Source organism: Cavia porcellus, unplaced genomic scaffold (assembly GCF_034190915.1).
Source record: "Cavia porcellus strain 051 isolate PalLab524CR breed Dunkin Hartley unplaced genomic scaffold, mCavPor4.1 scaffold_16, whole genome shotgun sequence".
Classification (NCBI taxonomy): Eukaryota; Metazoa; Chordata; class Mammalia; order Rodentia; family Caviidae; genus Cavia; species Cavia porcellus.
In genome coordinates this window covers 34,061,743-34,086,198 of record NW_026947499.1, presented here as the reverse complement: position 1 = coordinate 34,086,198, position 24,456 = coordinate 34,061,743, and the positions used below count along the sequence as shown (strand labels likewise).

Sequence of the window (24,456 nt, the reverse complement as noted above, 5' to 3'; positions counted from 1 at the left end):
TGGTCCTCATATAACCCCCGTGTGCTTTTTTTTCTTTTTGTCTTTTTGAGACAGGGTCTCGCTATTCAGTTCAGACTGGCCTCGAGCTCACTGTGTAGCTCCTGGCTGGTCTCAAACGTGCAACGATCCTCCTGCCTCAGCCTCCTGAGTGCTGGGATTACAGGTGTGCACCACCTCACCCGGCTTCCCACCGTACTTTCAGGGTGCTTTTCACATTATCTCTTGCCACATTCATCAGTGTGTGCACTTTTATATACAATACGTCCAAGAGTCTCCAGGTGAAAAAACTGCATCATGCCTGGTCTCATCACCAGAAGATAATAAAAATGCCTCCCAGGTCTCCAGCTGGAAAACCCTGCTAGATTCAAGGCTTCCAACGGGATCCGCTAGGTAGGGTCTGAGACGATTCCTCCCAAGCATGGGAAGACATGTGGTGGGCAGTCTGGGGAGGGTCACAGTCACAAAGAACTGGGCACCTTCTCCTATCTCCAGCCATTGCTGCTGAACATGGACACAAAATGGCCGTGCCTCACACTGGGCCTATATATGGGTTCCAGGCCATGCCAGGCCAGCTGTAAACCGGAGCCCAAGATGCGCTTGGAAGGTGGGGGGCGCCACTAGATGTGAGGCTAGGTTCTGCGCCCCTCCCCCAGCAGAAGACTACAGCAGACGTTGCAGCTTGGACCCGCTCCCCCGCCCTTCCCCGCACTGGCCGACGGGACTGGTAGTTTCTCGGCAACCGGGCCCAATCTCCTTTTCTCTTTAAGAAACTAGGCTTCCCGGGGTAGTTTTAGCGCCTGCGCACAAAGTCCTGAGGCGTACCACTGCTCCCGGCGGCCCTTGCGGCCCGCGCGGTTGCGTGCTGACGCACTTAGTCGTGCTGACGTGCAGCGCGGCCCAAGCTGGGTGCGAGTGGCGCAGTCGGAGCCTGCTGCGGCCCCTGAGGAAACGAGGTGGCGTCCGTGTCGTCTGAGGCGGGCGGACCGGGGAGCCTAGGCAGCGGCTCCAGGCCTTGAAGAACACTTAGGTGGTCAAGCGGCGGCAGGACCTCTCCTCGAAGGCGGCAGGCGGAGGAGGAGGCGGCGGCGGGTGAGAGGGTGGGGGAGCGCGCGAGTTGGGTGGGGGAGGGGTGGCGGCCCCGGCACTGGGCCAAAGCGCGCGGAGCGCGGCCCAGTCCTCCGCGCGCACGCGCTCGTGCTCTCCGCGCTCGTCCTGCGCGGAGGCCTCCCTTGCTTGCCTCCCCTCCCCCTTCGCGCGTTTCTGGTGCGGGGCCTTAGGTCCTCTCGCCCCTCCCCCATGGCAACAGCGCGTGCCGCCGTCTGTGCTCGGGTTTGCGCGCGCCCTTGGAGGAAGGGAGCGCGCGAGACTCGGCTCCTCGCCTCCCCCGCGTGTGCAGCTGGAGCTGTGTTCACTCTTGCAGCCCTTTGCGGCTTTTAAGTAGCGCGAAGTAGGTGGTGAGGAGGCTGTTCAGGGATCCATTCTCCTGGCCTGCATCCATTCTCGATTCTAGGCCTTTTACTTTCCCGACGCTCTGGGGGTGAGGGGAGGCCTGTGAACCGCCCGGAGTCGCCTAGACTGCGGGACGCCGCGCCCCTTCCCCCATTCCTCAAGGCCGAAAATAGTCCTCTACGCCTATTCAGCGCGGAGAGGACCTTGCACTAGCTCGCCTGGATTGCAGCAGATTGGATTCGTTAGTATTAGCTGTGAAATTATTAAGGGGTGGGGGAAAGCTGCAAATACTGAAAATCAAAAAAGAAAAAAATAGTCTGTTCGTAAGGTAGGCCATGTGCTGTTTTTGTTTGATACTAAAAGTGTTAAAGCTGGGAAAGCTTTTGGAGCTTTTCGTTGAGAAGAAAATTCTAGACTCTGGATGTTCTGGTGTCTCGTTTGAGGGATTACCTTGCATGAAACTCTTAAGCCTCGGTTTCCGTTTACTGTTCTCTACCCTGAATCGAAAATCTAGTCTTTCATTTCGTTCTCAGTACATTGGTTTAGAGCTGTCTTTCGATGTTTTAGCTTTCTGGGTTCCATAGCGTGTTCAGCTACTACAGTGTCCCATACAGTAACCTAGGTCCATTTCCTGGACATTCTTCCATTCTTTTGGTGTCCTTTCCTTTCTTGAGTATCAATATTAGATTTCGAGATAGTTTTCTACTTGGTTACTAGTTTGGCATTCTGGTACTTTTCCAACAGGAACTTTTTTTTCTTTTTTTTTTTTTTTTTTTTTTTTGGAGACAGTCTCACTATGTAATGCACGCTGGCCAGGATTCACTGTGTAAGCCCAGGCTGGCCTCGAATTGGTGGTGATCCTATTGCCTCAGCCTTTTGAGTGCTGGGATTACAGACGTGTGCCACCGTGCCTGGCTCAACAGGAAAAATTGATGTCTTTTGCAGGTTTTACTTTCTCCTTTTGTCTTGGGTGATTTTTGCATACCCAGTCTGAACTCGTTTCTAAAGCGTACTCTGGTCTTGGAAGTTTCATGTTACTGATATTATTTCTTTTTTTTTTTTTTTGTCTTTTTCCTTTTTATCGGTACCAGGGATTGAAACTGATATTATTTCTTTTAATGCCGTGAACATGGTTTTATTTATTTTTTTGGTACCGAGGATCGAACTCAGCGATCTCACACTTTGCCAGGCAGGCACTTGTGCCACCCAGCTCCAGGTGCTGTGGTTTTGTACTTTGGAGCGCCCACCTCCCCCGTGGTTTCCTAAAAATTACCCAAAACATTGTGAAATTACTATCCTTTGCTTCGTAGCTGCTGACTTTCCCCCTAGGAAGTGGGAGGATTTTTATGTGAGGTATGAAAGTGGGTGAATGATTACATCGAAGTATTAATTGCAGGTCAGAAGCATTTTGCAAGGGAAGCAGAAATTAGGTGACGGATGGACCTGGGTTTAGAATGGAGAATTAAACCGATTTCTTGTATTGTAGTTTTTGAGTTTGACTTGAATTTCTTGCTTGCGAGTCTCTGGATTTAGTGTAGTCTGTTACTCCTTTATCCCATGGTATAGTTATTTTCTGTGTTTCTTATAATTTTCTTTTGAGTCTCGTACTGAGATTGAGCAGGGACCTATCCTTGGATTTGGGTGAGGGCAAATGTTTTTAGTTAATGTCTTCCCATATTTATTTTTCCATTCTTTATGCTTTGATGTCTTTTTTTCTCTAGGCAGATGTGTGATGCTTTATTCTGGAGTTGTTTTTTTTTTTGTTTTGTTTTGTTTTTTTAATCGGTACTGGGAATTGAACTCACGACCGCCGGCTTGCAAGGCGGGTGCTTATGCCGCTGAGCTAAATCCCCATCCCTATTCTGGAATTTTCTAAATGCAGTATTTCATTCAATCCCATTTCTTTCTCTTTTTTTTTTTTGTCTTTTTTTTTTTTTTATAATTCTGCTTTGCTTATTTGTTGGGATTTCCTGAGGTAATTTTCTCTTACACAATTGTGCTTTCTGTAACTTTCTGGAGAAAATGTAATGGAAAAGGAAACAGCATATGTAGCACACAGCCAATAAATCTAGCTAGAAAAACAGGCTTGGAGGTTCGTTGCAGCCCTGCTGGGGATGAGGTAAATTGGGAGAATGGAATTTGGCAGAAGGCATAAGTTAATATGTAAATGATAAGATGGGATTAGGAGAGGAAAAAAATAGGAAGTATGCAACAGGTTGGCAGGGAAAGTCAACTGTTGAAGTTTAATGAAAAGTGAAGTATATAGATTTAAGATTTTAGATACACTTAGGGTAAGATATATAGAGAAAAATAAAGGAACATTTGTAACAGGAGGCTGGTTTGATGTTTAAGATTGAATTGAAGGCAGATAATATTTAATAAAAGCCATCGAGACTTGGAGGAGCTACAGGTCATGTGGCAAATCCTATTGAGAAGGAAATTGAAGGAATAAATACCAGGATAGTTGATAAGAGATATCAATATTTGGAATCAAAGAAATGGCTCCTTCCCTGGGAGAAGTATAAGATTACATATTCATGACTCCATGTGCATGTTGGCCTGTAGTTCAATGTGAGACTGCAAAGGACACTTGATTTATGTTAACCAGTCAGTCTGACTGTTCTTACACTTAGGGACTGTTCAGTCTCTTTTTGTGTTTTTACTGAAATAGTCTGAAATTCTTAGATGAATCCTAGGAAGATGTGTACTGTGGGCCCTTAACTGTTACATGTTATAGTTCTGTGTGTAGTGTTGGTTGTGTCTTATTTGGAGGGTTTGAACATAAGAAAAGTTGACTATTTGTCAACTATTTGTGCATATTAGCAACAGTGAAGAATATAGGGGTAGTATGGAGAGATTGGAGGGAAAAAGAGGAAAGTTGTTTTCTTAGGATGGTGAAAGAAATACAAATGTAAGGAGAAACGGCTTAGAATTCTGTAAAAAGCATTGGGAGAAAAAGACTAAGAGCTGTGTTAAGCTTTGCTAGAAAAGAAGCAGTGGTGAACGTGAGGGGGTTTATTTGGAAATCAAGAAAATAAGGAAGAATGCAGTTAATAAAAGAGGTAGTAAAAAGATAATTGCTGAACTAGGCATGAAGGAGAGCAGGGACATGGGAGGTGGTGAGTGGTTAGTTTGGAGCCAGGGGCCTGACCCGTGTCTCCCCGCTCCCCCCCAGGAGTGGTGGTGCCCCCCCTGGGCACAGGGCCATGTACAACGGGATCGGGCTGCCGACGCCCCGGGGCAGCGGCACCAACGGCTACGTCCAGCGCAACCTGTCCCTGGTGAGGGGCCGCCGTGGTGAGCGGCCTGACTACAAGGGAGAGGAGGAACTGCGGCGCCTGGAGGCTGCCCTGGTGAAGCGGCCTAATCCTGACATCCTGGACCACGAGCGCAAGCGGCGCGTGGAGCTGCGATGCCTCGAGCTGGAGGAGATGATGGAAGAGCAGGGGTGAGGGGAGGGTTTGGGAGAGCCAAGCACTGAATGAGCGCAGAGCTGGGTGTTAGATGGGATGTGTAGAGCTTACGGCTGTTTGAAAGAGGCCTGGAAAGGAGTTGTAAGGGAGGAGCTAGATGATTTAGAGAATTGAAAAGAATTAAGATACAGTGCAAAGAAGATGAAGAAACTGTACCTGGAATATACATGGGAGCCTCAGGGAGTCTGTATTATTTAGGTGGATGCACATGGGGAAAAAAGGGCCATTGAAGAGCAAAAATCAGTTGTCAGAAAATCAGGTCAGGCAGGAAATGAGTTAGATAAGCTGACAGGTGTTGTCATTCGTAGGAAACAAGTAAATGGATTTAAGGATTGAGGCTTGGAAAGTAGAGGCAGAAAAATAGGAATTTGTAGAAAAATAGGAATTGGAAGAATACTTGAATAAGTATCATGGGATGGGTAGGGAAGTGGAAAGTACCATAAAGGAGCGGACTGAGGAAAAAAACCTTTTAGAGCAGTGGTTTTCAAACTTTATCAATGATTTTTATTTTATGTAATATAACTTTGGAGTCTCAGGAAGTAAAAGATCCATTCTTATCAAAGTTGGGGAGGAGCAATGCGAACTTTGCCAGTTGACTTTACTTTTCTTGACCCTTGAATTGTAGCATGTTTAAAATCCACTGTTCTAGAGGATATAATGAATAGAGGGAATAAAGATGACAGGAAAGATCAGAACAATGGGGTTCTCGGGTGACAGTGAGTGAAAAAATTCCGTTTCTGCACGGAGAAGGAATAGACCTTGTTGGGAAGAAGAAAACGTAAACCTGGGACTGGGGAAGGTGCTCTATCAAGCTCTAACCTGAAAGGGATTTGTCCTTTAGGTACGAGGAACAACAAATTCAGGAGAAAGTGGCGACCTTTCGACTCATGTTGCTGGAGAAGGATGTGAATCCTGGGGGCAAGGAGGAGACCCCAGGGCAGAGGCCAGCGTGAGTGTTGAGCTCTCCCTTGGTTTCCTGTATACTCTATACCCACTGTTGCTGTGTTTTCTTACCTGGAATTTCCCCCTTATGTCTTTCTTACTGATAGCTATTTGGCTTCTATTTACAATTCTGAATGTGGCTACGCTTTTTGCTTTTTATATCCTTCAGAATTTTGGCTTTTGTTCCTCTAGGGTAACTGAGACCCACCAGTTGGCAGAATTAAATGAGAAAAAGAATGAGCGACTACGTGCTGCTTTTGGTATCAGTGATTCCTATGTGGATGGCAGCTCTTTTGATCCACAGCGTCGTGCTCGAGAAGCCAAACCTGCTCCTGAGCCTCCCAAACCTTACAGGTATTCAAGATCAAGCAACAAGTATTAGTTTCTCTTCTTAGTTTTTAGCACCCTGCTGTGTGTGTGTGTGTGTGTGTGTGTGGTTTTTTTTCCAAATTCTTGATATTTTGTTCTTCTGAGTTTGAAACATCTTAAGAATTTGTCTTGACAGCTACCATTTTATTGTTTTGCAGCCTTGTGCGAGAGTCCAGCAGTTCTCGCTCACCAACCCCAAAGCAAAAGAAGAAGAAAAAGAAGAAAGATAGAGGACGGTAAATTAGTTGGGACCAATCTTGTGGTATACTTTTGTAGACAATGATTCTGCTTTCATGGAGTAGGTGGCATCTGTCAGAAAAGTCAGGAAGAAGTTAGCATTTCAGGTTTTAGCTGGGAGAAGCTTCTTAGAAGGGTTGAATCTGTATCCTTGTCACTTAAGAACTGGCTAGCAGCCTTTTTTTTTTTTTTTTTTTTTTTTTTTTTTGGTCTTTTTCGTTTTTATCGGTACCAGGGATCTAACTCACGACTGCCTACTTGCAAGGCAGGCGTTTATGCCGCTGAGCTAAATCCCCAGCCTCTTGGCTAGCAACATTTTGGATTTCTGGAGTTTTATTTTTAGGTTTGTTGATTTAAGAAGTTATCTATGTGTTACATAGTAAAAAAAATAAGCTGCAGGGCTAGGGCTAAGAAGTATTGATTGGGATTGTTAAGGTGCTTTAGAATCATTTTTGAGGATGAGTTGTATGTAAGTGGGAGGACTCCCAAAGAAGCCAAGCAGAATGACCTTGCTTTTGAACCCATGTTTAGCAGGTCAGAGAGCAGCTCTCCTCGAAGGGAGAGGAAGAAAAGCTCAAAGAAGAAGAAGCACAGGTATGCAGTGAAAGTACTTAGAATAATTGGAGGCTTCCTGAGTTCTGGCTATATGTAGCTTTATGTTTTGTATTTTGTTTTTCCTTAACAGATCAGAATCTGAGTCAAAGAAACGGAAGCACAGGTAAGAGCTCTTTGTCTCATAGAAGAGTGTTGCAAATGGAAGTGGAGAACTATTGCTTGAAGACCTTGCTTGCTCTTTTTTACCTAATCCTTGATTGCTGTTTATTTGACCAGTGGGAGGTTTTTTTCTTGAGTAAAGCTACTTTATTGGAATTTTGATTTATTGAGCTTTTCTGGTATCACTGCCTCTGAGATCTCTGGTTTCCTTTATAAAAAAATTTCCTGTTTAACAACTTGCTTTGTTTCCCAGGTCTCCCACTCCAAAGAGCAAACGTAAATCTAAAGACAAGAAGCGGAAGCGGTAAGTGAATTTGAGGGCAGTTTGCTTAGTAAATCAGATGAGTGATTTCTTAGAATCTGTCATCTTTCTGAATGGTAAAAGGTTGAGAGATGGGTAAAAAGCATTCAGTATAAATGTGACATTAGCTTGAGCTGTGTGGTGGTCTTCTTTAGGTCTCGTAGTACAACACCAGCTCCCAAGAGCCGCCGGGCCCACCGTTCAACCTCTGCTGACTCTGCTTCTTCCTCTGACACTTCTCGAAGTCGGTAAGGGGTAGTCCAAGAGGAGGGAAGGGTGAGGGAATCGTGGGTTAATCAACTTAATATTTATTGAGCGCCCACGGTGTGCTAGGCGCTGCACAGACCATTCGGAAGACACGGTCCCTGCCCTCTAGGAGCTGACAGGCTAAAGCAACAGGATGGACAGACATATACATTTCCCCTTCTCTTTTTTTTTTTTTTTTAATTTGTTTTGTTTTGTTTTGTTATGCTGTATATGGACTGCCAGAATAGGGGAGGGGGGGTCTGTTCATGGTGTCTGGGGGAGGAAGGAATCCTTACCCTGGCTTCCTTAATCGGGGAAGGCTTCCTGAAGGAGGTGGGCTGAGAGGTGAGTTGTAAATGAAGCAGGTAGGGAATGGGCCTGGTGGTGGGCTTGGGGATGTTTGGGGGAGGTGAATAAAGGGGGAGAGGGAAAACATTTTTGGGGAATTGTGTTAGGAAGATAGAACAGAGTTTCTGACTATTTCTTGAATGATTTGAGTCATGTAACTAAGGTCTCTTGGAAGAGGGTTGTACAGTTAAAGTTGGATGGGAGTTGGGGGAGGGGGTTTTCTGTTCTCCATTGAGCTGATGACCCTGCATTCCCCCACCACCCGTTAACTCCCACAGGTCTCGAAGTGCTGCAGCTAAAACACATGTCTTGACTGGACGAAGTCCTTCCCCTGGTTCAGGGTGCCAAGGGGTGGGAGATCCACCTTCTGGTGAATTAGGTACCACAAACACACAACGGCCTAACAGTCCAGAGCTCTCTACAAAGCAGCCTAGCAGTCCTTATGAAGACAAAGACAAGAAGGAGGTAAGTTCCTGAGTTTCTGCGAAGTTTTAGGACAGGTGTGAAGTGAAGGGAATCCTCTCTGCTTTCTACTAGGGATTGAACCCAGGAACTTTACACTGAGCTATAATTCCAACTTTATTTTCCATTTTGAAATGTAATCTTGTAAAGTTCCCTAGACTAGGCTTGAACTTGTGATCCTCCTGCTTAAACCTCCCAATGTTTACAGGCATGGCCAGATGATAGTTGATTCAGAGTAGTTGAATTAGGCTGGGCAGGTGGCATGTGCCTGTAATTCTAGCACTTAGGCTGGGGCAGGAGGATTGCTGTGAGTTTAAGGCAAGATGGGCCTATAAAAGTTCAAGGTTAGCCTATAATATGTAGAATACATGGCCAAGATTGTCAAAGAAACAAAAAGCAGTCTAGTTCTTTTTGTGTGTGTTTCTCTTCTTTATACAAAGTTCTCTGTATGTCTCACATACTTTATAATTGTGAGTGACTGAATAGTGAAGACTTTAGAATCAAACTTCACTAGATGCTAAGAATTTGAAACAAAAATTTAAACCACATGTACTTTATTACATGATAGTTATAATACATTAAAATTTTTCAACACTGGGTTGGTGTCAACAGTTTGAAAACACATGAGTGGTCTCTTCAGTAATTTCTTGTTTTATGTCCTTTATTTTGGGGCTGGGGATTTAGCTCAGCGACATAAGCGCCTGCCTTGCAAGCGCATGGTCGTGAGTTTGATACCTGGTACTGATTTAAAAAAAAATAATAATACTTTCCAACAAATAGTATTGGAAACATTGGATATTCATGTACAAAACAAAAACTCAGCTGCATAAATTAACACAAAATTGATCATAAATCTAAAATGTGCAATTTATGTCCTTTATTTTAATTCTAAATCCTCGTTGTATTTTTTTGCTTAGCTTCTATGATGTTACTTTAATTGGACTGTTCCAACCGCCATTTTATCCATTGTTTAACATTCCAAATCAAGGACCTGCACACCTCAGAAATTTTATTCATTGTATTTGAATTATAATCAAGGCTTCTATAGTTGTAGTATCATTTTTCCTTGAACTTCAGCCATCCTGGTCAATTTATTACTCCTGGGCTGAGGCTTTAACCTAGGGGTAGGTCTCTGTGTGTATTCTACTACTAATTGCATCCATTGTTGCTGGTCAGTTTTTTAGTTTTTCCCACAAATCATATTCTCAAGAACCTTGTTTATGCAGGATATGGTGGCAGACACCTATAATCCCAGCACTTGGCAGAAGGAGTCACCATGAGATTGAGGCCAGCCTGGGCTACACAGTGAGACCTTGTCTCAAAAAACCAAAAACCTTGCTTTTCTTTTTCTTTCTCTCTCTCTCTCTTTTTTTTTTTTTTTTTAATGTAATTATACCTCAAGGATGAGGTCAGGTGCCACCCATTTTAGGATGAAACTGTTCTTTGTTTCTGTTTGGAATACTATTTGAGGGGTTAATAGTTAATAATGTCAGCATGTCTCAGGCCCTGAGTTTAATCCCTAGGAGTTCCCCTCACCACCCAAAAACCATAAACCTTCTTTTCTTTTTTTTTTTTGTGGTACTGGTTTTCAAACTCAAGACCTTGTGCTTATTAGGCAGGCACTTAATGCCACTGAGCTAAATCCCTGGCCCTTTTCTTCTGTCCTTAAAATATTTTGTAGTAGTATTTTTTGTTATAGTACACTTAGTTTTGCTAAGTCACTAAATTACCCAAATTAGAATTGGAAAAAATTCTTTTTCCATTTTTGTTTCATGTAGTTCAGTTTGGCCTTGAACTTGTGACAGTCCTCCTACCTCAGTTTCTGAAGTGCTGGGATTATCGGCATGATCCATGAGGCTTGGCTAGCGTTGGAATTGTGATTTTACCTCAGGAGAGTGTTGAGATTACAGGTTGTGTGTTACCCTGCCCAACTAGGTTATAAAAATTTTTTTTCTCTTTTTGATAGAGGGTATTCTGTAGTACAGGCTTACCTTGAACTCACTTTGTAGTTCAAGCTAGTCTCAAATTTGCCATGATTCTCTTGCCTCAGCCTCCCAAATGCTGAGATTACAGGCATGCACTGTCATGCCTAACTTATAAGACTCAAGGTCACAGATTTTGTTACCTCCATATATTTTTCCTATTGTGCTTTATATGATGATGTGTTAATACAAGTGTCTGGTGAGGCAGAGGACTAATTGGTATTATGGGGAGGATAAAAGAAAAGTTCCCTTGGAAAGGATGTTAAGATTTTACAGGTGATAATGAAGTTCTTATGTTTATTTACATACTCCCTATCTCCACTCTCTTCCACTCTTAGAAATCTACAGTTCGATCTAGCCCCTCTCCGGAAAGGAGCAGCACAGGCCCAGAACCACCAGCTCCCACTCCACTGCTTATTGAGCAGCATGCCGGCTCCCCGCTTGCAAAAACCTCTTTAAGTCAGGAGCCAGTGAACCCTCCTTCTGAGGCCTCCCCAACCCGGGGCCATTCACCACCTAAGTCTCCTGAGAAACCTCCCCAGTCATCTTCAGAGAGCTGCCCACCATCCCCTCAACCTACCAAAGCTTCTCGGCATGCCAGCTCTTCCCCTGAAAGCCCTAAACTTGCACCAGTTCCTGGCACGCATAGAGAGATTTCTTCTTCTCCTACACCCAAGAATCGCTCACATGGTCGAGCAAAGCGAGATAAATCACATTCTCATACTCCTTCTCGTAGAACGGGAAGATCTCGTAGCCCTGCCACTACTAAGAGAGGGCGATCTCGTTCTCGAACCCCTAAGAGAGGTCATTCTCGGTCTAGGTCCCCACAATGGCGTAGGTCTCGGTCTGCACAGAGGTGGGGAAGATCTAGAAGTCCCCAGAGGCGTGGTCGCTCTAGATCTCCTCAGCGACCAGGATGGTCCAGGAGCAGAAATACCCAGAGAAGAGGCAGGTCTAGGTCAGCAAGGCGAGGCAGGTCACACTCTAGATCTCCAGCCACTAGAGGCAGATCTCGGTCTAGAACACCAACCCGGCGTGGTAGATCTCGGTCTAGAACACCAACCAGACGCAGGTCTCGGTCCAGAACACCTGCTAGGCGCAGGTCTCGGTCCAGAACACCAGCTCGGAGGGCCAGGTCTCGGTCTAGAACACCTGCTAGGCGCAGATCTAGGACCCGGTCACCAGTAAGACGGAGATCTCGTAGTAGATCTCCAGCCAGGAGAAGTGGTAGGTCACGCTCTAGAACTCCAACCAGGCGTGGACGTTCGCGCTCTAGAACACCAGCCAGGCGTGGACGCTCGCGCTCTAGAACACCAGCTAGACGCAGTGGCCGCTCGCGCTCTAGGACTCCAGCCAGGCGTGGAAGGTCTCGATCTAGAACACCAGCAAGACGAGGAAGATCTCGGAGTAGGAGTCTAGTCAGACGTGGAAGATCTCACTCTAGAACACCACCAAGAAGAGGCAGGTCTGGCTCATCGTCAGACCGTAAAAACAAATCCAGAGCATCTCAGAGGAGGAGCAGGTCCAACTCAAGCCCAGAAATGAAAAAATCACACATCTCAAGGCGGAGCAGATCTCTCTCTTCACCACGATCCAAGGCAAAATCTCGCTTGTCTTTGAGGCGAAGCTTTTCAGGATCTTCTCCATGCCCTAAACAAAAGTCACAGACACCACCTAGACGCAGTCGATCTGGATCATCCCAACCTAAAGCTGAATCTAGAACACCAAGGCGAAGTCGCTCTGGTTCTTTATCATCACCTAAACAGAAATCTAAATCACCATCAAGACAAAGTCGTTCCAGTTCACCTCCTTACAATAAGGTGAAACCTGGAACACCACCAAAACTGGGTTCTCTAACAAGTCCCCAGACCAATGAACAATCTGCAACACCACAAAGACAGAGCCGATCTGAATCACCACCTGACCCTGAACTGAAATCTAGGACCCCTTCTAGACACAGCTGCTCTGGGTCCTCTCCATCACAAGTGAAATCTCACACGTCTCCAGCACAGAGTGCATCAAAGTCCTCATCTCCTCAACCCACAGTGAAGGCAGTACTGTCACCAAGACGAAGCCATTCTGGCTCCTCTTCTCCAAGTCCTGGTAGAGTGGCATCTAGAACACCTCCAAGGCAAAGCAGATCAGTATCTCCTTGCTTCAAGGTGGAATCTGGATTGTTACCAAGGCATAGCCATTCTAGATCCTCCTCACCAGATGTCAAAGTGCAGCTTGAAACTCCATTAAGAATAAGCCAGTCAGGGTCTACATCACCGTACCCCAGGGAAAAGCCCCAGACGCCACCTGGGCAGAGTCTTTCTGAATCAAAGTCACCATCTTCCTTGGAGAAGTCTAAAGACACAGCACCACAGAGTTGCTCTGAATCCTCCCTCTGTCCAGGAGTAACATCTAGCACACCAGTAGGAGAGAGCTATTTTGACTCATTTTTGCAACAGAAAGGACAGCCTGAAGTTTTGCCAGAGTCAAAACTTGATGCTTCAGATGCAGAAGTAAAACAGGGTCCTGTAGAATCTCCATCTTTGCAGAGCAAATCTCAAACACCACCTAAGAGTGGCTGGTCCAGGTCCTCCTCTCCAGCCACTGAGTTGGCATCTAGATCTCCAATAAAACAAGATACAAGTGAGTTGTCAGCAAGTCCTAGGTTGAAGTCAGGCATGTCTCCTGAACAGAGCAGGTTACCATATCTTGCATTGGACTCCAAATCTCTTCTGGGACAGATCAGATTAGAACCTTCTCTTGAATCAAAAGAAAAAACAAGTGTATCCCTTCATGAAGACACTAGCGTTACTGCATCACCTCCAAGACTAGAAGACAAATTTAACCTTCCTGTGCAAGATAGACCTGAATCTTCACCAGCTAAAGACTCATCTAGAATCCCTTCAAGAGAGAGAAGTGCTGCTGGATCACCTTTAGATACAAAAGACCAAAAATGTACTTCACCTGAACCAAACGGTGAGAAATTAATGGAGGTGATAGAAAAATCTGAACCACCTTCAAACCAGGTCCTGCCACATATGTCTCCTGAGCTTAAAGAAGTGACTGGAAGTAACTTTGAATCATCTCCTGAAGTAGAAGAAAGGTCAGCTGCATCATTGGCTCTTGATCAATGTCAGTCACAGCCACCTTTGGAAGCAGAAGTCCCTGCAGTGGCCTCATGTTGGGAAGGGCCACATTTTTCTCCAGAACATAAAGAACTGTCTCCTGGGGAGAACAGCTTTGGATCACCTTTAGAATTTAGAAGTTCAGGCCCTGCCACAGAGATGAATACTATATTTTCTCCTGAAGTTAAGGAAGATTTGAATGGGCCCTTCCTTAACCAGCTGGAGACTGACCCATCTGTAGATATGAAAGAACAATCAAGATCATCCAGGCACAGTAGTTCTGAGTTATCACCAGAAACAGCAGAAAAGGCAGGAATGTCGTCAACTCAGAGTATCTCGTCACCTGTACTTGATGCTGTACCAAGAACACCATCAAGAGAAAGAAGTAGTTCTGCATCATCTCCTGAATTGAAAGATGGTTTACCCAGAACTCCATCAAGGAGAAGCCGATCTGGTTCTCCAGGACTTAGGGATGGGTCTGGGACTCCCTCTAGGCATAGTCATTCTGGGTCCTCTCCTGGAATGAAAGTGTTACCTAGAACCCCATCAAGGGGACAGAGTGAATGTGATTCTTCCCCAGAACCAAAAGTGTTGCCTCAGACTCCTAGACCAAGAAGTCGTTCTCCTTCATCCCCAGAGCTCAACAATAAGTGTCTCACCCCCCAGAGAGAGAGAAGTGAGTCAGAATCATCAGTTGAACCAAAAACTGCAGGAAGGACTCCCCTTGGGCAGAGAAGTCGATCTGAATCATCTCAAGAACTTGAAGGGAAGCCCAGTGCATCTCCTCAGGAAAGAAGTGAGTCAGACTCTTCTCCAGATTCTAAAGCCAAGACACGAAGCCCACTCAGGCAGAGGAGTCATTCTGGATCATCTCCAGAGGTAGACAGCAAGTCCAGAACTTCTCCTCGGCGCAGTAGGTCTGCCTCATCCCCTGAAGTTAAAGAAAAGCAAAGAGCAGGGCCCAGGGCCCAGAGTGGTTCTGATTCCTCTCCTGAACCCAAAGTACCTGTCCCTCGGGCTCTTCCCAAACGTAGCAGATCAGGTTCATCAAGTAAAGGTCGAGACCCTACTGAAGGAAGCAGCAGTTCTGAGTCTTCTCCAGAGCACCCACCCAAATCTAGAACAGCTCGAAGAGGCTCCAGGTCCTCACCAGAGCCAAAGACCAAGTCTCGCACACCACCTCGACGTCGCAGCTCTCGATCCTCTCCTGAGCTAACTAGAAAAGCAAGGCTGTCCCGTAGGAGCCGTTCTGCCTCCTCATCACCAGAAACTCGCTCTAGAACTCCCCCGAGACGCCGAAGAAGTCCGTCGGTGTCTTCTCCAGAGCCAGCTGAAAAGTCAAGATCATCACGTCGCAGGCGCTCAGCTTCATCTCCACGCACTAAGCCAACTTCAAGGAGAGGCCGTTCTCCTTCACCAAAGCCCCGTGGGCTACAGAGGTCTCGTTCCCGTTCACGTAGAGAGAAAACTAGGACAGCTCGACGTCGAGATAGGTCTGGTTCTTCTCAGTCAACCTCTCGGAGAAGACAGCGGAGCCGGTCCAGGTCTCGAGTCACTCGTAGGCGGAGGGGAGGCTCTGGTTACCACTCAAGGTCACCTGCCCGTCAGGAAAGTTCCCGAACTTCCTCTCGTCGCCGAAGAGCCCGCTCTCGGACACCACCAACCAGTCGGAAGCGTTCAAGGTCACGAACGTCACCAGCCCCGTGGAAACGCTCTAGATCTCGAGCCTCTCCAGCTGCTCACCGTCGCTCTAGGTCCAGAACACCTCTGATTAGTCGACGTAGATCCAGGTCTCGAACCTCACCTGTGAGTCGGAGACGGTCAAGGTCCAGGACATCAGTGACTCGACGAAGATCACGATCAAGAGCATCCCCAGTGAGTAGGCGGCGATCCAGGTCCAGAACACCACCAGTAACCCGTCGCCGTTCAAGGTCCAGAACACCAACACGCCGGAGGTCCCGTTCTAGAACACCACCTGTGACTCGTCGAAGGTCCAGATCTAGGACTCCACCAGTAACCAGGAGGCGATCTCGAAGTAGAACTTCACCTATCACTCGCAGAAGATCAAGATCTAGAACATCTCCAGTCACTCGCAGGAGATCTCGATCCCGCACATCTGTTACTCGAAGAAGGTCCCGCTCTCGAACCTCTCCAGTGACGCGCCGCCGCTCAAGGTCCCGAACACCTCCAGCTATTAGGCGTCGCTCTAGATCTCGAACACCACTGTTGCCACGGAAACGTTCTCGAAGTCGCTCACCTCTTGCTTTACGCCGCCGTTCTAGATCCCGAAGTCCACGAGCAGCTCGGGGTAAACGGTCCTTAACAAGGTCTCCTCCAGCAATCCGCAGGCGTTCTGCATCTGGAAGTAGTTCTGATCGTTCACGATCTGCTACTCCTCCGGCAACAAGAAATCATTCTGGTTCTCGGACACCACCTGTAGCACTCAGCAGTTCCAGAATGAGCTGCTTCAGTCGTCCTAGCATGTCACCAACTCCTCTTGACCGATGTAGATCACCTGGAATGCTTGAACCCCTTGGCAGTGCTAGAACACCCATGTCTGTCCTACAGCAGAGCAGTGGCTCCATGATGGATGGTCCAGGTCCCCGAATACCTGATCATCCAAGAGCATCTGTGCCAGAAAATCACGCTCAGTCTAGAATTGCACTTGCGCTGACTGCCATCAGTCTTGGCACTGCTCGGCCACCTCCATCCATGTCTGCTGCTGGCCTTGCTGCAAGAATGTCCCAAGTTCCAGCTCCAGTGCCTCTCATGAGTCTTAGAACAGCACCAGCTGCCAACCTTGCTAGCCGGATTCCTGCAGCCTCTGCAGCCGCCATGAACCTAGCCAGTGCCAGAACACCTGCCATCCCAACAGCAGTGAATCTGGCTGACTCAAGGGCCCCAGCTGCAGCAGCAGCTATGAACTTGGCCAGCCCCAGAACAGCAGTGGCACCTTCAGCTGTGAACCTTGCTGATCCTAGAACCCCTACAGCCCCAGCTGTGAACCTAGCAGGAGCCAGAACCCCAGCTGCATTGGCAGCTTTGAGTCTCTCAGGCTCTGGCACACCCTCAAATGCTGCAAATTACCCTGCTAGCTCCAGAACGCCTCAGGCTCCAGCCTCCGCAAACCTGGTGGGTCCTCGATCTGCACATGCCACAGCTCCTGTGAATATTGCTAGCTCCAGAACACCTGCAGCCTTGACTCCTGCAAGTCTCACCAGTGCTAGGGTGGCACCAGCATTGTCTGGTGCAAACCTCACTAGCCCTAGGGTACCCATTTCTGCTTATGAACGTGTTAGTGGCAGAACTTCACCCCCACTTCTTGACCGAGCCAGGTCCAGAACACCACCATCTGCCCCTAGCCAGTCTAGGATGACCTCTGAGCGGGCCCCATCCCCTTCCTCCAGAACGGTTCAGGGGCCTTCACAGTCTGTACCCCCAGCACAGGATCGACCTAGGTCCCCAGTACCATCTGGTTTTTCAGACCAGTCCCGTGCTTCAGTGGCCCAGTCTGCCCCTGGAGCAGGGTCTCAGTCCCTTTCCTCTGGGACTACAATGAAGATCTCATCTTCTGCTGGTGATCACAATGGCATGCTCTCTGGCTGTGCCTCTGGGGTGTCCCACCCTGAGGATGGGGAGCCACCTGCCTCAACTGGGGCCCAGCAGCCTTCTTCATTGGCCACCTTGCAACCAGCAAAGGAGCGGCGGAGTTCCTCCTCCTCCTCATCTTCTAGCAGCTCTTCCTCCTCATCATCATCCTCGTCGTCATCATCATCCTCAGGCTCCAGTTCTAGTGACTCAGAGGGCTCTAGCCTTCCTGTTCAACCTGAGGTGGCAGTGAAAAGGTGAGGGGATTTGATTTTGAGGAGTCTCTTCAGGGGAAAGTGTTGGATGTATTAAGGGAGTGGGGAGGGAGAAAACCATATTACAGGTTTTTGGCTCTGAAGAGATAGGGGGATCTTAACCTCAAATTGGGATAGAAGAAAATGCTGGGGTGGGGGTTATGGGGTGGGGGGAAGGGATGGGACAGGTAAAAGTCTCCAAAGATTAATTCTCTAGAGGATAATGATAAGTTTTCCGTCTCTACAGAGGACAGAACTAGAGGAAATGGACTTAATTTTACAGCAGGAGGGATGGCAGTTAGACCTCAAGAGGAACTCCCTGGGCTGGAAGGATCTTCAGAGGTCATCCCATCCCTCTCCCTGCCTCCAGGCAGGACGGCCCCTCCCCAGCCAACCTCCACTCACAGGGGCCTCCCCAAGCTGCGGCTCTCCAAGGAAGGAGACCACCCAGCTTCAACTTCCACATCTGAGCCCAGAGGCCTTATTCTTCCATCAGGGACATTCTTGAGGTTTAACCTTGATCCTTTGTGCTTCGGGCCCCAGCCTGTTGCTTGTTTTAGCAGAGGTCTGGTCGTCTCAGGCCACTGCTCTCCAGAGAAATGCTCACTGACTCGCCTTCCAGGGCTCCAAGAACTCCCAGGCCTTTCTCAGGCACCCCTCCCCCACTGCCGTTCCTCCAGGCCAAGGAAGGTAGGGTTGGGGCTGGGGCAGCTTGTTTCCTTGTGACACTGCTCTTCTCCCACAGGGTCCCCAGCCCCACCCAAGCCCCAAAGGAGGTTGTACGAGAGGGACGTCCTCCGGAGCCAACTCCAGCCAAGCGGAAGAGGCGCTCTAGCAGCTCCAGTTCCAGCTCCTCATCTTCCTCTTCCTCCTCCTCTTCTTCCTCCTCTTCTTCCTCTTCCTCCTCTTCCTCTTCCTCCTCCTCTTCCTCCTCTTCCTCTTCTTCCTCCTCTCCCTCCCCTGCTAAGCCTGGCCCTCAGGCCTTACCCAAACCTGCAAGCCCCAAGAAACCAGCCCCTGGGGAGCGGAGGTGAGTGTTGTCTTGCCTGGGGTAGAAGTGGGGGTGGGAATGACTTCTCCAGAGCAGGGACCCTGGGTGAGGTCCCTGCTGGGGTGCCTTTTGTGGACATTGTTGTCTGGTCTTTTGGGGAGGAGTTGGGCACTCAGCACTCCCCACCACTCTATGGTGCCCTCTTCTGGTAAAAGGCTTCACCATCCAATGGGTCCTGAAGCTGGAATTGGGAAGTCCTAGGTTTCTTCCTCCCTCCCTTCCCTCCCTTCCCCCCTATGCAGTCTAGTCCCAGGGATTCTAGCTCTTAAGTTTCCCCATTGCTGCTGCAGGGCTCTGGTCTGGCCACCGTCATCTTCTCCCGACTCTGTCCACAGCCTCCTCCCTGTCTCCCTGCCTCCACGCCATTCTCTTCCACACGTAGCCAGAGGGATCTTTCTAAAACGCACATCTGGTTACTTCCCTCCACTCCACAAATCCTTCCGGGACGCCCTGTGGCCTTCAGGATAAAGCCCCACCTCTGCGGGAATGGCGTGTGAGGCTCTTCACCAGCTGGCCTTGCCCACCCTGTGCTCCTCTGCCCGCCCCCATACATGCCCTGTGCTCCAGCCACACTCAGCGCCTTGCAGTCTAAGGAGAGCCCCATGCCTTTGGACATGCTGTTCCTTCTGCCTGGAATTTCCTTGTCCGCCTGGTGAACTCCTCGTTCTGCAAGACTCCACTCAAAACAGCACCTTCAAGAAGACTGCCCTGCCCCTTCCCTGCCTTGTCCTTGTACCCCTACCCCTGGGTCCCCAGCCCATCGCACATCAATTCCTGCGGGGCTGTTTCCCACACAAGGGGCCCTGTGTTTCTCCCATGTTGGCCTTCTTCACTCCCAGACTGAGCTCCTCCAAGGGCAGGGACTGTCTTTTTTTCTTTGCATCCCCCGCTGTACCCTGGGCCCTGCCCACTGGGGGCACTCGGTGGATGTTATGCGGGCGGATGGGTGAGTGCAGACAAAGGTGGGTCTGAGGCTGGCCCTGCGTGGTGTGAGGTTTGGTGGTCAGGACCTGGGTGGGTGGTCCTGAGTGCTAGCTGGTGGGTTTGGAACAGCTGGTGCTATGGAGTCCTACTCTGCTCTCCAGGTCCCGCAGTCCTCGAAAACCAATAGACTCCCTACGAGACTCCAGGTCCCTGAGTTACTCACCTGTAGAGCATCGGCGTCCCTCGCCCCAGCCCTCACCACGGGACCAGCAGAGGTAAGGCTCAGCAAGTGTTAATTCCTGCTCTTACATGACACTATGACTTGTGCAAAAAGGAAGTTGAACAGGAATGGTGTCTTTTCACTCTGGAGTCTGATGGTAATTCTGTTGCAGCAACAGTGAACGGGTTTCCCGAAGGGGCCAACGTGGGGACAGCCACTCTCCAAGCCACAAGCGCAGAAAGGAGACACCTAGCCCTCGGCCTGTGCGACACCGCTCATCCAGGTACATCCCCTTGGGAGGCTCACTCCTAACTGCAGGGAAGACCACTCTGGAAAACTTAGAAAGCTGCGGGTTGGGTGGAGCTCCTACACACATTGATCCTAGTCTTCTTTATTGCAGGTCTCCATAAATATTTCAGGGGATTCCACAGCATCCCTTGCTTCGGAGCCACAGTGTGCCCCCTCTTCCCCAACAGAGCTCTGGGAGGGGCCCTTGTTTGCCTGGCGAAATTCTGGGGCAACATCTTGTGGGGAGGACTGTCCTCCCTACCCTTTTTCCTTTGTTCCTGTGAAATGTTAACCTCTTGTGAGTTTTTCCTGGTTCATGTGTTTTGGGGGATTTGGGGTGGGAGGGAATGTGGATAGGAGTTAGGGGAGGGGAGGATACACTACAGGATGCCTCAGCCTGAAATCAGAAAGGTCTTGGGAGTTGTGGGCCCCTTTTAGGTCCTGAGGGTGGGTGATGGCTTAATCCTTGGCAAGTTGTGTGAGGTGTTCTTGGAAGGGGTGGTTTGATTCATTTAGTGGGGCCCTGATTGCCCCCATGAAGTTGTGGCCTCCTCCCCCAACTTTTCTTCACGTTTCTTAAAGGCATTTTGGTTTTTTAAAATCTGTACAGCAAGAGCAACTTTTTCTGTCAAATAAAAGTGAGAAATGCAGCATTGGTCTGTAGACTTTTATTTTAAGTGTGTTCCTGAAATCCCCAAGGCTGTGTGCCAGATTTCCTAAAGGCCTCAGATGTGGTTGGTTCACTCAAGAGCGTGGCTCCAGGCTATACTGGTGATCCTGCCAGGCCTTTGCTGAGAAGCCTGAAAAACCTTGAGCAAGATGAGTTTTCAAAGTGCATGGGTAAGGGTGGAAGGTATTTTGGAAAAAAATGCTTGTTCATTGGTGCTGCCTCAGAGGCCTGATGTGGATGGATCTTTCTGTCCCCTACAGTTATACCAGGCTGGCCCAGGGGTTCAGATACTATGGTGCCTCTAAGGGGGTAGGCTGAGCCAAAATGAGTGACTCGGCAGCAAAGCAAGTAGCCTGGTATGCAGTAGTTTGAGGAGTGGGGAAGAATCACCCTAGGGGAAGGTAATGCCTCAGGAAAGGGGGGTGGTGGGGTGAGAAAGAGGCAGCAACAGGCAGAAACACAAATCTCTTTATTGGGGCAAAGGGCCTCACTGCACAGCTTGTTCATTGGCGCTACCTCCAGAGTCCTGAGGCTTCATGACATCTGGAAGCTCCGGTGGGCTAGAGAAGGGCTCAATGCGTAGGGCCTCAAAGGTGTCATCTGTTGAAAAGGGAGAGAGCTGGAGAAAATGCCCTGACTTCTGTGGCACCAGAGTCCTGACATTGACCTGCAGTAATCCTTAAGATTTGAGTTCTCCAGTTCTCTAGCTGCTTGACCTAGCGGGGCATCGAAATGTCTCCCACCCCTACAAACTCTTACACTTCTATCTGTGAACCATTGAGCAGAATGCTTATACCTTTTCTGTATCCCCAACTTTCAGTCAGAATTTTGTTTATTCCATTATACCTTTACCAAGAAGCCAGAGATTGCTTAAACTTTCCCATGGCTCTGATTATACTTTAAAAAAGTCCCTGCTTTTGTCTTGTCATCTATCTATAATGCTAAAACCTTCCTGCTTCAGGGCCTTTGTACTTGCTGACCCCAACACTGGCTCCTAGTTCCTACTGCTGCCCTAGCATTAAAACGCACAAACCTCATTTTTCTTTCACCTATGCTTGCTTTCACTCAAGTGACCCCTCTCCAACCTGCTCACAGTTCTTAGCTGACCCCGTTACTCCAAAAAGTTCTGTATTTATAATACGTTATAATTGGAATTAGGGGGAGGCTGTAAATGGCACTTTGCAAAGAAACACCAGGGATGCTTCCATATTATCTTGTAATGCACAGGAAGGCCCAGCATGGAGTTATCTGGTCCCAAATCATCAAGTCACAAAACTGCAGTGTCAGTTCTTCCACTACCTTTCTTGTGGTTGGTTAGTCTAGCCAATGCCATTTCACACCTGATTTTAACACTGTCATCTCCCTAACTGAGCAGTTTGGGGGTAGGGAAATATCTGTCTCATCCTTTAGCACAAATGAGTAGTGGAGGGTGTGACACCCAGTCAAGGCCCAGCTGATCGGTCAGCTGTACCCAAAAGCACCTTTTTACAAATAATCCTTGAGGGACCAGAGTTCATATCACCTATCACAACAGCCACCACTTGCCTGGGAGATAACAGGAATGTAGGGTCACCACATCATTTTCAAATCTGCAAAATAGTACTACCAACATATTCTAAGTCTTGAGAGGTAACTACTACTATTCACAGAAAAAGCCATTTCTTGGAGAATGCAGCCCTGGCTTGACTTAGGACCAGGTGTGTTTTCAGCCTCACTTGCCCCCTCAAAGGGGCACCCTTGTATGAGGCCTGAACTGTACAATCATCTCACCTCAGGTAATTATCTCAGGTAAACTGCCTCAATATTATCACGCAGGTTGACTTACAGCTGTGGAGCACTTGTGGCAAGTGGAGGCATGGGTGCTGAAGCTCAGGTGGCCTTCTTATTAAGCTGGGCCCATCACACTCCACTGTGGAAATGGGAACTTTAGGCTGGTAGGATGGGCACCCACCCTTGCCCTCTTACCTGCCCGGAAGGCCAGGCCCACTGTGGCTGGGGCTTGTGGCCTTGCTGTCTGGCTGGTAAAACCACACTCGCCCAGCGTTTTGCCATCATCTAGTAGCTGGTCATCCTAAAGAGAGAAGGAAGGGTCTTAGGTGAGGTCTCAGAAAAGCCAGGGCCCACATTCTTTTGGCCTGCAACTACACTAGAAGCCAGAAGGAAGAGCCCAACTATGGGTGACACCCCAGAGTATGTCATACTGATTCCACAACTGCAGCTAAGAACTTAAAATCAAAATCTTAAAAGAGCCATGGAATCTGGCTTTTCCCAACGAATCTAACTTAAGAGCCATCAACCTAGTCTGCAGAGACAACTGAGCTGGATTTGATTCTCAAGTTATCTTAGAAAGCAGATGGAACATTTTTTGGGTCAAATTTTCCCATATGTAAAATATGAATTACTGGAATTCCCAATCACAAGGCAACCAGAGATTTAAAAGCACTATGGAGATGCAGAAATCACTAGGTATGGAATGCGGCACCTGGAACAGGCAAAGGCGACAGGAGGGGTCATTATGGAGGAAGCCTCAGCCCATGTCTGGGAGGAAAGACTTTTAGATTCGATGTTGATTACAGATTCGAAGTTGAGGCTCTATTTCCTTAGTCTCCAGCTGAAATCGGGTCACAGCACTTAGTAGACCGACTTCGTGCTTCTGGGAGACATGAATCAAAGCCTAAGGCATTTGATTCCCTAGTGAGAATCCCGATATCCCAGCCACTCTTACTGCATGACTGCAGTAGGCTTGTAAGATGGGGTCTTCCAGAACATGAGCAAGAGCCTGGCGGGTAACACATAGTTGGCCCGGTTTAGCAGTGGGGGACCTGACCTATCTTGTCAGTGCATTTCTTTGGACGGAGTCTCATCTCACGCCCGGGGGCGGGATCCCGGTGGGCCCGCGGGCAAACCAAGGATTAAGGATGACACAGTTCAGATACTGGCTTTTTGCTAGGACTTAGAGCTGGAAAACACTACTCCGCCGAGCCAGTTTCCCCAACCACAGACCAGGGCCGCGGGAGCCTGCAGGGAGTGGGAACGGGATTCCAAGCCGCGGGGGACCTCGGCGCGACCTGAGGGCCCTGGCAGGCGCCACTCTGGCCCCACTGACACGCCCGCTCGTCCGCCGCACCTTGTAAAGTCTCTGCTCGTCGGGCGGCCGCTTGAGAATGCCCTCGACGATGCGCTTCAGCTCGAACACGGTGCTCGACTCCTTGGCGTCCGTGAAGATGGTGGTCTTGTGGCGCCGGATCATGAGGAACACGTCCTGGAGGCGACCCGCCCGCATCAGGATCCGGAGGCAGCCCCCCGCGGGGCGCGCGGCCCACTGCCCCCCGCGGCCCCCGGCCCGGCCCGGCCGCCCCTCCCCCAGTGCCCGCTCACCATCTCCGCGGCTGCCTCTCTCTAGACGCGCCGGCGCGGCAGCGCTCCGCCCCTTCCCGGCACACAGCGCGAGTCCCAGCATGCGCCGCGCGCGCCCGGCCACGCCCTCTCATCTACCGCCATTTTAAGTAGTCCGGAAGTGGCTCGCTGCTCACGAAATACAACCGCCATCTCGGTGTGCGGGTGGCGGGGCGTTAGCCAAGTTGACATCGTCTCGAGAGTGACGAAAGCAGCGTCTCCATGTTGATGCGGTCGGGGAGTACCACGGCGCAGACAGGCACATCTTTCTTAGGGGGAATATGGTCTATTTCAGGCGTAGAGAACGTCGCACCTTAGGAAAAGTGAATGAACGATGTACGTCTTGAGCATGGGGGAAGCAAGCCACATGCATATCCTGAGACTTAGACTACCATATTAAGGCGCTTGGCTCATCTCATGTGG

The 24,456-nt window shown here is 48.8% G+C and overlaps 2 protein-coding genes across 13 annotated transcripts; one reads left to right on the top strand and one right to left on the bottom strand.

Moving 5' to 3' along the window:
- Window positions 1–872: 872 nt before the first annotated feature.
- Window positions 873–20,617, top strand: Srrm2 (serine/arginine repetitive matrix 2). 12 transcript variants are annotated; one of them, XM_063226346.1, is made up of 15 exons: window positions 873–1,089; window positions 4,625–4,897; window positions 5,764–5,871; window positions 6,057–6,218; window positions 6,392–6,469; window positions 7,002–7,064; window positions 7,156–7,188; window positions 7,438–7,488; window positions 7,641–7,733; window positions 8,358–8,544; window positions 10,862–17,487; window positions 18,230–18,514; window positions 18,826–19,481; window positions 19,621–19,734; window positions 19,852–19,920. In XM_063226346.1, exons 2-13 carry the CDS (start codon window positions 4,656–4,658, stop codon window positions 19,001–19,003), a joined length of 8,106 nt encoding a protein of 2,701 aa, XP_063082416.1. In that variant the 5' UTR covers window positions 873–1,089; window positions 4,625–4,655; the 3' UTR covers window positions 19,004–19,481; window positions 19,621–19,734; window positions 19,852–19,920. The 12 variants fall into 12 exon arrangements, with proteins under 12 accessions (XP_063082416.1, XP_063082415.1, XP_063082418.1 ...); XM_063226345.1 differs by having other exon boundaries at window positions 18,826–19,497; XM_063226343.1 differs by lacking the exon at window positions 18,826–19,481 and adding an exon at window positions 20,080–20,617 and having other exon boundaries at window positions 874–1,089; window positions 7,005–7,064; window positions 19,852–19,962.
- A 470-nt stretch (window positions 20,618–21,087) lies between these two features.
- Elob (elongin B) lies at window positions 21,088–24,146 on the bottom strand. The gene is made up of 4 exons (XM_003478126.5): window positions 24,016–24,146; window positions 23,765–23,899; window positions 22,603–22,708; window positions 21,088–21,237 (listed from the first exon to the last, which is right to left on the bottom strand). Exons 1-4 carry the CDS (start codon window positions 24,016–24,018, stop codon window positions 21,125–21,127), a joined length of 357 nt encoding a protein of 118 aa, XP_003478174.2. The 5' UTR covers window positions 24,019–24,146; the 3' UTR covers window positions 21,088–21,124.
- Between the last annotated feature and the right edge of the window lie 310 nt (window positions 24,147–24,456).

Bases quoted from the DNA above. Each gene is read 5' to 3' on its own strand.
- Srrm2 (XM_063226342.1), top strand. From the start codon at position 4,656: ATGTACAACGGGATCGGGCTGCCGACGCCCCGGGGCAGCGGCACCAAC. The intron at 5,872-6,056 runs GTGAGTGTTGAG...TTGTTCCTCTAG, and splicing joins ACCCCAGGGCAGAGGCCAGC to GGTAACTGAGACCCACCAGT. The intron at 6,219-6,391 runs GTATTCAAGATC...ATTGTTTTGCAG, and splicing joins GAGCCTCCCAAACCTTACAG to CCTTGTGCGAGAGTCCAGCA.
- Elob (XM_003478126.5), bottom strand. The intron at 22,709-23,764 runs GTGCGGCGGACG...TTCTCTCTTTAG, and splicing joins ACGAGCAGAGACTTTACAAG to GATGACCAGCTACTAGATGA. The intron at 21,238-22,602 runs GTAAGAGGGCAA...CCTTTTCAACAG, and splicing joins GGGCCTGGCCTTCCGGGCAG to ATGACACCTTTGAGGCCCTA.